A 12477-nucleotide genomic window follows, 5' to 3' on the forward strand; every position below is an offset into this window, starting at 1 on the left:
CTACACCAAACAATGTTTTTGAGCCATCACTGTATATAAATGTGGCTTCCTTCATTTGTGCACATAGAGCAGCAAATGCCCGATGATAAACAAGTGAAGGGGTACCATCATTGGGAAACTGACAAAGGTCACGGAGCAAGCAGGTCCGGGGACGGAGCCATGGCGGTGCTGTATCCCAAGTTGTCACGAAGGTTTTAGGAAAGCAGAAGGAGAGAGAATGGAGCAGTTGACGGAAGCGGACTCCCTGTGGTAGTAGGGAGGAAGGGCAGCCTGCATACCCTAAATCCAAGGAGGCATCGAAAAAAAAATGTCATGGGCCGGATTAGCAGGCATGGAAGCCAAATGACTAGCATAACGACTCAGAAGGACAGCTCGCCGATTGGACAGCGGAGGTTCAGCCGTCTCAGCATAAAGGCTTTCCACAGAGATGGTGTAAAAAGCTCCAGACACTAAACGTAATCCACGGAGGTGGATAGAGTCCGGACGCCGAAGAATAAACGGCCGAGCAGAGGAGTAAATTATGCTTCCATAGTCCAATTTTGAGTGCACTAAGGTGCGACAGAGGCGGAGAAGGACCACTTAGTCCGTTCCGCAGGAGGTACCATTCAGGACACTGAGGGTGTTGAGGGATCGCAGACAGCGAGCCGAAAGATAGGAAACATGGGAGGACCAGCACAGTTTTCTGTCAAACATAAAACCCAAGAATTTAGCGACGTCTGAAAACGGAAGGTTGACAGGTCCTAGATGTAAGGAAGGTGGAAGAAACTCCTTACGACACCAAAAATCAACACAAACGGTCTTACTGGGAGAAAAGCGGAAGCCTGTATCGATGCTCCAAGAGTGGAGGCGATCGAGACAGCCTTGAAGACGTCGTTCAAGAAGGCTGGTCCTTAGAGAGCTGTAGTAGATCGCAAAATCGTCCACAAAGAGGGAGCCAGACACATCAGGAGGGAGACAATCCATAATTGAATTTATGGCAATGGCAAACAGTACAACACTTAGCACGAAGCCCTGGAGTACCCCATTTTCTTGGGATAAAGTACGGGAGAGAGTAGTGTTCACCCGCACTTTTAATGTGTGCTCTGCCATAAACTCGTGAAGAGAAAGGGGCAACCGACCGCGAAAGCTCCAAGAGAACAGTGTGCGGAGGATGCCTGTCCTCCAACAGGTATCATATGCTCTCTCCAGATCAAAAAATATTGCTACTGTTTGGCGTTACTGGAGAAAATTGTTCATGATATAAGTGGAGAGAGCAACAAGATGGTCAACTGCAGAACGATGCTTTCAGAAACCGCATTGGGCAGGTGTTAAAAGACTGCGGGACTCCAGCCACCACGCTAGACGGTAATTCACCATACGCTCCAAAACCTTACAGACACTACTCGTGAGAGAAATGGGGCGATAGCTAGAGGGGAGATGTTTGTCCTTTCCAGGTTTCGGAACGGGAACGACGATAGCTTCCCACCATCATCTGGGAAAAGTACTGTCGGTCCAAATTCGATTATAAAGGCGAAGGAGGTAAAGCAGACTATGGTATGATAAATGCAGCAACATTTGGATGTGGATACCATCCGGTCCTGGGGCGGAGCAGCGAGAAGAAGAGAGTGCATGTTTGAGTTCCCGCATGGAGAAAACAGTATTGTAGCTTTTGCGATTTTGAGAGGAGTAAGCAAGAGGTCGCACTTCTGCTGCACGTTTCTTCGGGAGAAACGCTGGCGGGTAATTCGAAGAGCTCAAAATCTCAGCAAAGTGTTGACCCAATGAGTTAGAAATTGCGACTGGGTGCAGTAAGGTATCATGCACGACTGTGAGCCCAGATACCGGGGAGAAACTAGGCGTGCCTGGTAACTGCTGAATCCAACTCCAAACTTCCGAAGAGGGAGTGAAGGTGTTAAATGAGCAAGTAAAGAAGTCTCAGCTTGCCTTCTTGCTATCGCGATTGACGCGACGGTATCGCGCACGGAACTGCTTACAGCAGATACAGTTGGCGAAAGTAGTATGGTGTCTGAAAACGCGAAGAGCACGTCGCCGCATGGCTCGTTCCACCAAGGAACTGGGGGGCACCAGGGCAATTTGGAGGTGCGAGGTATTGAACGTTCCACAGCTGTAAGAACAACGTCTGTAATATGAGTGACCTCATTGTCAATGCTAGGAAAGTGACAGTCATCGAATGTCACTAGAGATGAAAAAAGTGTCCAATCGGCTTGGCCAAACTTCCAGCGTCTCGGGCGCATATATGGCAGTTGTGGCTGCAATCGAAGGACACATGGAAAGTGATCACTCTAGTGTGTATTAGCAAGGGCGAACCATAAGAAGCACCGAGCTAGCGGAACAGTACTGACCGAAAGGTCCAAATGAGAGAAATTTGTTGTGGAGGCAGACAAAAATGTAGGGTCCCCAGTGTTGAGGCAAACAAGATCTGCTTGGTGGAAGACGTCTAGCAATAGTGAGCCACGCGGACAAGGATGTGGAGATCCCCCAAAGTGGGTGGTGGGCATTGAAGTCCCCAACAAGCAAATAGGGGGGTGGAAGCTGACCAACAAGATGAAGGAGATCAGCTCGTGCCATTGATGTGGACGATGGAATGTATACAGTACAAAGATAGAAGGTGTATCCAGAAAGGGAAAGACGGACTGCGACTGCTTGGAAGGAAGTGTTTAAGGGGATTGGGTGACAATGGAGAGCAGAAGAATCATGAGTCCTCCAAGTGCTGGAGTGCCTTCAACAGAGGGGAGATCAAATCGGACTGACTGAAAATGGGGGAAAACAAAGCGGTCGCGGATTGTCAATTCAGCCCGATTGGCTCGAATGCCGCGGATATTCCAATGGATAATGGCCATAGGGTGGACAGAAAATGGAAGAATGTGACCAAGGTTGCTGTCAATGACTGCTCAGAGCTTGCAACCAACAGCATGTAACAGCACTCAGCCGAAGGCAGAAGATCCCGATCCATAGGTTATTCAGGAGCAGCTCCTGCCACCAGCGATCGGCCGCCAGCAGTGCGCCTCGGCAACACAGAAGACGGCCGAGGGCGGTTACCAGGTGGTGCTGTAGATGAGACACACTGTGCCGGAGAAGGTGAGGAACTGGGTTTCTTATTAGCCTTCTTGGAAACATGATGTTTAGATGAAGAAGGAACCGATGGTTGTGAAGTTGGGGTACGTAAAAAATCTTCACAAGTATGCTCTTTTTTGGAAGTCCAGGTGTCTGACTTTTGGGATCGAGATTTAGCAGAACCCGATGAAGGGTGAGCCATGGAGTGATCAGGGGAAAGTGGGGAGGTTGAACAGGCAATATTTGCACTGGCCAAGCTGACGACCGTGTCACTAAAGGTGAGATCACAAGTCTGCATGGCCGTCTCCTTTGTTGGCCAAGGAGAGGCAAGGACAGTGCCGTATTTTCCTGTCCGCGGCACAGTGGGCTTCGACTGGTGACTAATTTTCGAGCAGCAAAGGTCGACACCTTTTTCCTTCACTCTGATTTCCTGAATGAGCTTTTCGTCTTTAAAAATGGGGCAATCTCAAGAAGAAGCAGTGTGGTCACCCATACAGTTGATGCAACGAGGGGATGGAGGTGGACAAGCACCCTCACGGGCACCCTTGCCACATGTAACACATTTGGCCGGGTTGGAACAGTACTGGCTGGTATGATTGAACCACTGACACCGATAGCAACGCACAGGGTTTGGGATGTAGGGGCAAATGGAAATTATCTCTTAGCCCGCTTTTATTTTTGATGGGAGTTGAAGTACGTCAAATGTCAAGAAGACAGTACGGGTTGGAACGATGTTCGTGTCAACCCTTTTCATGACTATGAACAGCCATTACGCCCTGGTCAGACAGGTAGTGTTGAATTTCCTCGTCGGACAGTCTGTCGAGGGAGTGTGTATAAACGACTCCACGTGAGGAATTTTAAGTGGGGCGCGCTTCCACCCAGACTGGGAAGGTGTGGAGCAGTGAAGTACGCAGCAATTTTTGTGCCTGGAGGGCACTGACTGTTTCTAACAAGGTGCCATTCCGTAATCTGGAACAAGACTACAGGACCTGCAATTGCATCGACACCTTTCTGAATAATCAAAGGGTTGACCGTGGAGAAGTCGTGACCTTCGTCAGACCGAGAAACAACAAGTAACTGTGACAACGATGGAAGAACTGTCTGTGACTGAGACTCAATGAACTTACGCTTGTGAGCAGACATACTGGAAGATGAGGAAACCATTGCGAAAGAATCCCCCATGATTACCAGCGTCTCCGATGACTCACTCCTCCCTTGTGGGGGCCCTCTCTGAGGGCACTCCCGCCTTAGGTGATTGTTCACACCTCAGGTCACACCTCCTGAGAAACTTACGGAGGGACCAATCGGCACTTTTGGAAGGTATCAGCTCAGGTAATCACCCCTCCCTGGGCCTGGCCGTTACCAGGGTGTACGTATGTGTCCTACCTGTCTACCTGGGGCAGGGAATTACGCGTTACCCCATCACCAACTACGCATGAAATTGCGAGGGTCGGACTTCAGACACGCACAGGGAGGAAAAAAGAGAAAGGGAAAACAAAGAAAGGGAAAGGAAAGAAGAGATGTCTCAAATGCCGCAGCAGAGAAAAGGGTAAAGAGAAGAGGTAAGGAAAAGAGAAGGACAAAGGAAGGACCAAGACGTGCAAGCAGAGAAGGCGAAGAATGCGTTACATTTTCGAGTGTCCGTCTCCGGACGTAGGCACAAAACATACTCCCAGAGGGGGGGGGAATGAAAGAGCCATAGGTGAGGAGAGAGGGGGGGGGGCGAAGATGGGGGATAGGGAAGGATGCGGTAAAGGGAAGGTATGCAGCCTGGAAAGGAAGGAGGGCCACATTAGCTTGGGGTCCCGCGCTCGCTACGCACGTATCCACGAAAGAGTTGTGGACCTCTTGGGGGGTTGGTAGAGAGAGAGTGTGTGTGTGTGTGTGTGGGGGGGGGGGGGTGTATTAAGGATGAGGCCAAAAGCTGTATTTGTCTTAATTGGGCCTGTCTGCAACTTTATTCATCTTTACTTTAAGTAGACATCTGTCCATTGTTAAACAACACATTATAGTCTTCTGTAATTGTGCAATTGTATTTTAATTCATCTGAAAGTCCTAGTGCAGACCAAGTTGCAGGGAAAGTATTTCACTGCAAGCCAATGAGCCTGGCCCTCCTCCCAGGGTGTACCCAGAGAAGGGAAGGCCACAGAATCATAAGAAGCAGCACTGAACGAACCATTACCAATTGCATAGACAGCTGTAGGCGAATGACCAGCTGTTTGGAGCTTGATACATTTCTTACAAATACCATTTGCTATGATACCATCCACTCTGATCAGGGCCACTCCCCACAGGTGCCATCCAGCCACAGCAAGGGCCTTCTGGCACAGTGACTTGCCAGGAATTCTGATGTCCCAGAATGACAAGCAACTATCCCTAGGCATACAAGGGGAGGCAACAGCTCAGGTATCAGAAGTGTGGTCCCTGTGCTGTCAGCGAGCTTGGCCAGATGGGTACTTAACAGCCCCACCACGAGGACTGGCTAAACTTGCTGGTGACCAAATGGGACAGAGGGGACTACAGCAGGAAAGGAAGAGGGAAGGAGAGGAGGAGAGGTAGCCACACCGTAGATGTTAGGGAGAGATTTCTTCCCCAAATGGCTCACATTATAAAGAGAAAATTGGGAAGTGGAGATCAAACCCTAAAGGGGGACCAAAAATGCCAAAAAGGTAGGACTGAAAAGAAGTGGCAAGGAGAACAAAAACCAGAAGGAATACAAGAGACTTGTTGGATAGTCAGGTCAGCATAAGTAACACCAAGAGGAGAAGGAATGAGCACAGGGAGCGGCACTGGGTAGAAAATTCAGTCCAGGAAGAAAGGGCCGCAATAGTTCCAGGACGTGTGCACCAAGCAATAAAGAACTGTGAGCCACAGGAGCGGAGGGGCAGGATTGAAATTATAGAGTGATATATAGTCACACTGTAAATTTTGAATATTGGCAATGCTAGACAGGGCATTCATCTGTTAAAATACATAGATTATCTATGAAACAATGGAAAAGCCAGGACGGAATTTAACAATATTCCGACACTTGCATAGTCTCACAAAACCACAGTCTCTGGCAGCTGAAGCCAGTTTGGCTTCTATTGTGAAAGTCCTTTTGTTGCGCCTATCTCAGCATCTCCGATATATGGTAAGTAGCAATATCCTTTTCATAATACTGATAGATTATCTATACATAGGCAATGGAAAGATGGTTATAAACATGCAACAAAAGCAGGCATAAAGGCAATGTAATTTGCACACCAAAATTGAAATCTTTGACAACTAACTTGTTTCGAGTTGCATTTAATCTTGCAAGGCTGCCTTAAATTACTCTGACAAAACTATCACATATTCCCCTTTTGGAATGGAGGTTGTGATGACAGATCTGTCTGTAGCAACGGCTAGGTTGGCAGTAATTAGTACAAGATACTGGTGAAGACAAAATTGTGTGTTGAGTAGTTCAGCTACAGTTACTCATGTAGAGTGTCCTTAAAATTAGTTTTATTGTTGTACTAAAGTCGCAAAAATCGGAAGATCAGAAATACTCTATGGTAATATTACTACCAGGATTTGGCACTGTTACAACTCACTACTACAAAACATGTATGCCAAGAGCTCTCAGTTGGTCATTTATTACCAGCTGTTAGTTTCTTGTGCTCCCATACCACTATGGTGATGGCTGCGACTCTTACTCCACGAAACGATGCCCCAATTCTAAACTTAAATACTGTCACACAACAGACAAACTTTATATGAGCAGCGCATTTCCTTTATTTGGGTATGTAGCATTATCTTCAACTTTGATATACCTGCAATGTCCCTATCAGCAAGCTAAAGTCCACCAAAATGACCAAGACTGCGGTAGCTAATTTTAATGTTTGGAAGCGAGTTTGTGGTAAAGAAAAACAAGTAGCTCTAAATAAAATTTTATATATATATATATATATATATATATATATAGACACACACACCTAAAAACAAAGATGATGTGACTTACCAAATGAAAGTGCTGGCAGGTCGACAGACACACAAACGAACACAAACATACACACAAAATTCAAGCTTTCGCAACAAACTGTTGCCTCATCAGGAAAGAGGGAAGGAGAGGGAAAGACGAAAGGATGTGGGTTTTAGGGAGAGGGTAAGGAGTCATTCCAGTCCCGGGAGCGGAAAGACTTACCTTAGGGGGAAAAAAGGACGGGTATACACTCGCACACACACACATATCCATCCACACATATACAGACACAAGCAGACATATTTAAAGACAAAGAGTTTGGGCAGAGATGTCAGTCGAGGCAGAAGTGCAGAGGCAAAGATGTTGTTGAATGACAGGTGAGGTATGAGTGGCGGCAACTTGAAATTAGCAGAGATTGAGGCCTGGTGGATAACGGGAAGAGAGGATATATTGAAGAGCAAGTTCCCATCTCCGGAGTTCGGATAGGTTGGTGTTAGTGGGAAGTATCCAGATAACCCGGACGGTGTAACACTGCGCCAAGATGTGCTGGTCGTGCACCAAGGCATGTTTAGCCACAGGGTGATCCACATTACCAACAAACACTGTCTGCCTGTGTCCATTCATGCGAATGGACAGTTTGTTGCTGGTCATTCCCACATAGAATGCATCACAGTGTAGGCAGGTCAGTTGGTAGATCACGTGGGTGCTTTCACACGTGGCTCTGCCTTTGATTGTGTACACCTTCCGGGTTACAGGACTGGAATAGGTGGTGGTGGGAGGGTGCATGGGACAGGTTTTACACTGGGGGCGGTTACAAGGGTAGGAGCCAGAGGGTAGGGAAGGTGGTTTGGGGATTTCATAGGGATGAACTAAGAGGTTACGAAGGTTTGGTGGACGGCGGAAAGACACTCTTGGTGGAGTGGGGAGGATTTCATGAAGGATGGATCTCATTTCAGGGCTGGATTTGAGGAAGTCGTATTCTGCTGGAGAGCCACATTCAGAATCTGATCCAGTCCCGGAAAGTATCCTGTTACAAGTGGGGCACTTTTATGGTTCTTCTGTGGGAGGTTCTGGGTTTGAGAGGATGAGGAAGTGGCTCTGGTTATTTGCTTCTGTACCAGGTCGGGAGGGTAGTTGCGGGATGCGAAAGCTGTTGTCAGGTTGTTGGTGTAATGCTTCAGGCATTCCGGACTGGAGCAGATTCGTTTGCCACGAAGACCTAGGCTGTAGGGAAGGGACCATTTGATGTGGAATGGGTGGCAGCTGTCGTAATGGAGGTACTGTTGCTTGTTGGTGGGTTTGATGTGGACGGACGTGTGAAGCTGGCCATTGGACAGGTAAAGGTCAACATCAAGGAAAGTGGCATAAAAATTTTAAAAAGCCCTCACTCAGTTAACAATTTATGAAACAGTCAAATGTACTGTGCAACATAATTAAGGAAACAATGCACTGTTCTACCACCTTCCAAACTGGATGCATAACAGTAAGGGTAAGGCAATGTAATGCTGTCTTATCAAATCATCAACTTTACAGGAAATGGAAAATTAAGTCAGTACCAGGAAGTTGCTGTAGTTATTGCTATATATTCCGAAGGCCACACTGATGGCAAGTGGGGGAAAAATGGTCAAGAAATATATCAGCAGGTTCAACGAACATCAGCAGCGGCATGTTTTCACATTTTTACACTACCTGAATTAACTATAAATGCTAACCTGCTTATATTTTCAATACTAAATAATTAATGTACAGTGTTTTCAAAACCAATGACATTTGTGGAAGTATAGCAGTGAACACATTTGTTAGGTTTCAATTTTCCCCCATCTCACTGGAAGTCAACTTATCCCAGAATATTCTTGTTAATTTTAATATTTTTTGTGTTTCACACCATTCATTGATACTTACATTTCTGTCAATAGTGGTATGCTAGTTTTGCCCTGTAATATACTGAGCTTAAAGCACTTCTGCTTACCTGATCAAATGCTTCACTTTCTGCAGAACCAACATAAATTATTTTCCATTCGAGATCTTCCTGGAGATCTTCTACACACTCAAATGTTATTTCAAACTGAAATGGATTCAAGAAAGCCGACGGATTGTCCAATACAACAACATTCATCACCTGGACTTTAGCCATGTTTTAAATGCACCAATGTTCCTGTAAAGGATAAAAAAGTTTCCTGAGCACTTGTACAATTAAAGAACAATTTACATTCTCATAAAACACACACACACACACACACACACACACACACACACACACACACACACACACACACACACACACACACACACACACTTCAACAATGTTTGGCACAGCAAATTCTGATCTTTAGGCTGTTGAGATTTTTGTATGTGGTATGAAAATTGAGTAGGTCTGGGAACTAACACTAACTGGCACTTAAGTAAGCAGAATGCATGTGGAATACTAAAAAGTACAAAAATACGATTCACTGCATAAAACAGTCTACGACGGAAAGGGTAGCAGTTGCTTGAACAATAAATTTACAAGCCAATACAGCAGACTTTTTTTATTAAATTCAATAAAAAACATATTTTGAAGATAATTTCATTCTGTTATCTTTACATAATCCATTGAGCCTTGAACCAATGCTCCTCTTCTGAAGGTACTATCTGAGATGCTGTTTTAAAATGCAAGCTATAAAATTAATTTTTTTGTCAAAATATGTAAGTCCATCACACCATGAAATTGGTTTTCTGAAATTTCAAGTATTTCTTTGAAAGATATGGTGTTACACATGTGCCAAAAATTCTAGACACAAATAGGTCATTCAGGTCAAGTTGCAAAAAATGAATGCAATCTTCCAGTCATCTTTCCTAACAAGTTATTCCCACTACTACTTATATAGTATGTTTTTGTCAAACACACATTTTAAAAATTTACTAAAACCTTTGAGTATTAATAACCAACAGCACTTCACTACATATGTAACTCATCACTAGATACTATTGTGAAGCAAATGACAACATATTACAATAAAAACTTCCTGCTATTATGAATAGAGCCTTAATAAGAAAGGCAATTACACACATGCACCCAGCAATTACAGGTTCTAGTGGGATCTTTATAGCACATGAGCATAAAATGGTACATATCTGAGCAGTGTATTGGTAGTAAATTTCAAAGTTAAAATGTATTAAAAGGGCATTAACAGTTCACCAACAGCCTACTAATAAATTATAAAACAAGGAGTTTAACTACTTAGGCTACAACACCAATTATCCCTTTTATGAAACAATGTAATACCTTTTCAAATGCCAGCAGGTTTGTGCATTGTCCACACGTATGTTTGTCCTACACCACCTGTCCCTACAAGATGATATCCCAGTTCCTCCAGAGAATCTAGGACCTCACGTGGCACTTTGTCACAGACGTAAACGTAGCTAAAAAAGAACTTCATAGACATAAACAAGTAAATGGTTATCAACCATAAAAGTTGCCAGATAAACAATTCAGGACTTACAAGTTATTCCCAGGATCAACTTTTTTAACAGCACCAAGTTTAAGCATTAACTCCGGATCAGAATTCTCATCACCGACAATCGTTGGGCCCCTTTCCTATATAAAGGAAATAACAACTCAAGATTAGTCATGCCACGGCTCATTCATCATATACAGCATGCATTTCCACAGCAACACTCCGGCATGTAACTATCGTGGAAGGACAGGAGAAACTGGCTGAAGCAATGACAATATACACAATGGTTGGAAAATTTCTAAGCAAGTAAGTATGCACAATGCTTAAAAACCGTTCACAAGCTATAGGCATAGTGTGCACAGAATAAAAAATGTACTGTTTACAACAGAACAGCATAGTTTTACAAGTTACCTACAGAAATAGGAAGCCACACATCAAATGGGGAAATGTCACAAATAACAAGGCAACATACAATCATTTAAGTGGTAAGACATCTTTCTCTCTTTCTCACAAGGAGACACAAAAGCATAAATAGCAGAGAAACTGGCAGTGTTAAATACATACAAAACTGCTGTTTACTTGTATATTTCAAGCAAATTGCTGGACTAATTTAGAGTTGTATTCCAGTAATAACACTTCCCTGCGCAAACTGCAAAGGAGTTCGTAACTTTATTACCGCTTAATTCTTGTGACAAAACGTGCACCTAACATTTAATTTCACAGTAGATATGCTCTCAAATAACATGGCAATGTCTAATACAATACTACTGTTTCCGCAAATTCTGTCTAAACGATAATTGTGAACAATTCAGGAGTAATTGATTCGTAAATGAAACTGGGTTCTATCAAAAGCGCAGTGGAAGTGGAGCTGAAAATAACGGGTTTTCGCTTCCCACAAACAGTTGTTTTGCAGTGCAACGGCGCTCATATTTTGAAAACATAATAACCGTCACGATATACGAAACTTCGGTGTCTTCATTACACTCTCACTACTTCCAACATGCACAGACTTCAAACGCAGTAAATACTCTTACCAATCGTATCTGTGTAGATACTAATACATAAGGCATACTGAACGTAAGGAGATTGCTTAAGCAACGTTGGAAGACAACATTACACACTAAATGTTTAACACGGTATTACTCTTGCCTGTTCAAAGTTCAGTAACTTCCGTCCACACGACCCCTGCAGGAACGCGGGAAACTGCCGCAGCGCGAAAAACTTGAACACATATATTCACACCCCCCACCTCAGTGATCAAGGATGACTACAATATTTATACCGATGTGGATCTTTGATACTATAATTATAATTAGCCGCTGAAATTGTAAAAAAAATTATTTATATAAATAAAACATATATCGCTCGAATACAGTTAGAGATGTCTTTGGTGCGAAGTTTGAATCACTCATTTCAAGAGCTAAATGGTGGTGACTAATTCATTCTAGATGTCTGCATTTATTGATTGCCTATTTTAGTCTCTTTATCAATTACTCAGGATCACTTAAAAATTATCACAAGCTCATGGAAAGAATCGCGCTGCTGAAATAATAATACTTAAGCCCACTGAATTAGCAACGTTAACAATGTATCTATATAAACTATTATGTTAATTTCAAATCAACAAATATGATCTGTGGAGAAGCAACGTAATAAGCATGGGCTATTGTTAGGAACCTTACTGCTGCTGCGTTTAAACCTTTTGCGAAACCTATGGAAATGCCAAATCCAGAGGCCACGAATAGGTAGCAGTCCTGAGTCCCATTTATAAAACACTTGTTTCCTAGTTGTTATTCATTACAATGATTTGCAGTGACATAAACCACCACAAAATGAGTACTTAGTTGTTCCTGAAGACAGCCTTCAGCCAGAGCTTCCAAACATGAAGTGTGTCACTGACCATCTTTACTTCCTGTGGAAGGTTGTCGAAAATGAGTGCTGCAGAATTACAGTCCTTTCTGAACAGTACGCGAGCACGATGAAATTTTCATAATTGCGAGTCACTTCTTAAACTTTTTAAGTTCTCATTAAAGAGCGCCATAA

General features: G+C 43.9%; 1 protein-coding gene across 2 annotated transcripts in view; it reads right to left on the reverse strand.

Moving 5' to 3' along the window:
- LOC126100514 (histone chaperone ASF1) overlaps nucleotides 1–10636 on the reverse strand; it is a 32811-nt gene extending 22175 nt beyond the window's left edge. Inside the window, exons 1-3 of one of the 2 annotated variants that reach the window (XM_049911124.1) lie at nucleotides 10480–10636; nucleotides 10263–10399; nucleotides 8967–9152 (exon numbers count right to left, since the gene is read on the reverse strand). In XM_049911124.1, coding sequence (XP_049767081.1) covers nucleotides 8967–9131 — 165 coding nt within the window. In that variant the 5' untranslated portion in view covers nucleotides 9132–9152; nucleotides 10263–10399; nucleotides 10480–10636. The remainder of the gene's footprint in view (nucleotides 1–8966; nucleotides 9153–10262; nucleotides 10400–10479) is intronic. The other variant, XM_049911125.1, reaches the window with a different exon arrangement.
- Between the last annotated feature and the right edge of the window lie 1841 nt (nucleotides 10637–12477).

This window comes from Schistocerca cancellata, chromosome 9, assembly GCF_023864275.1.
Source record: "Schistocerca cancellata isolate TAMUIC-IGC-003103 chromosome 9, iqSchCanc2.1, whole genome shotgun sequence".
Lineage (NCBI taxonomy): Eukaryota > Metazoa > Arthropoda > Insecta > Orthoptera > Acrididae > Schistocerca > Schistocerca cancellata.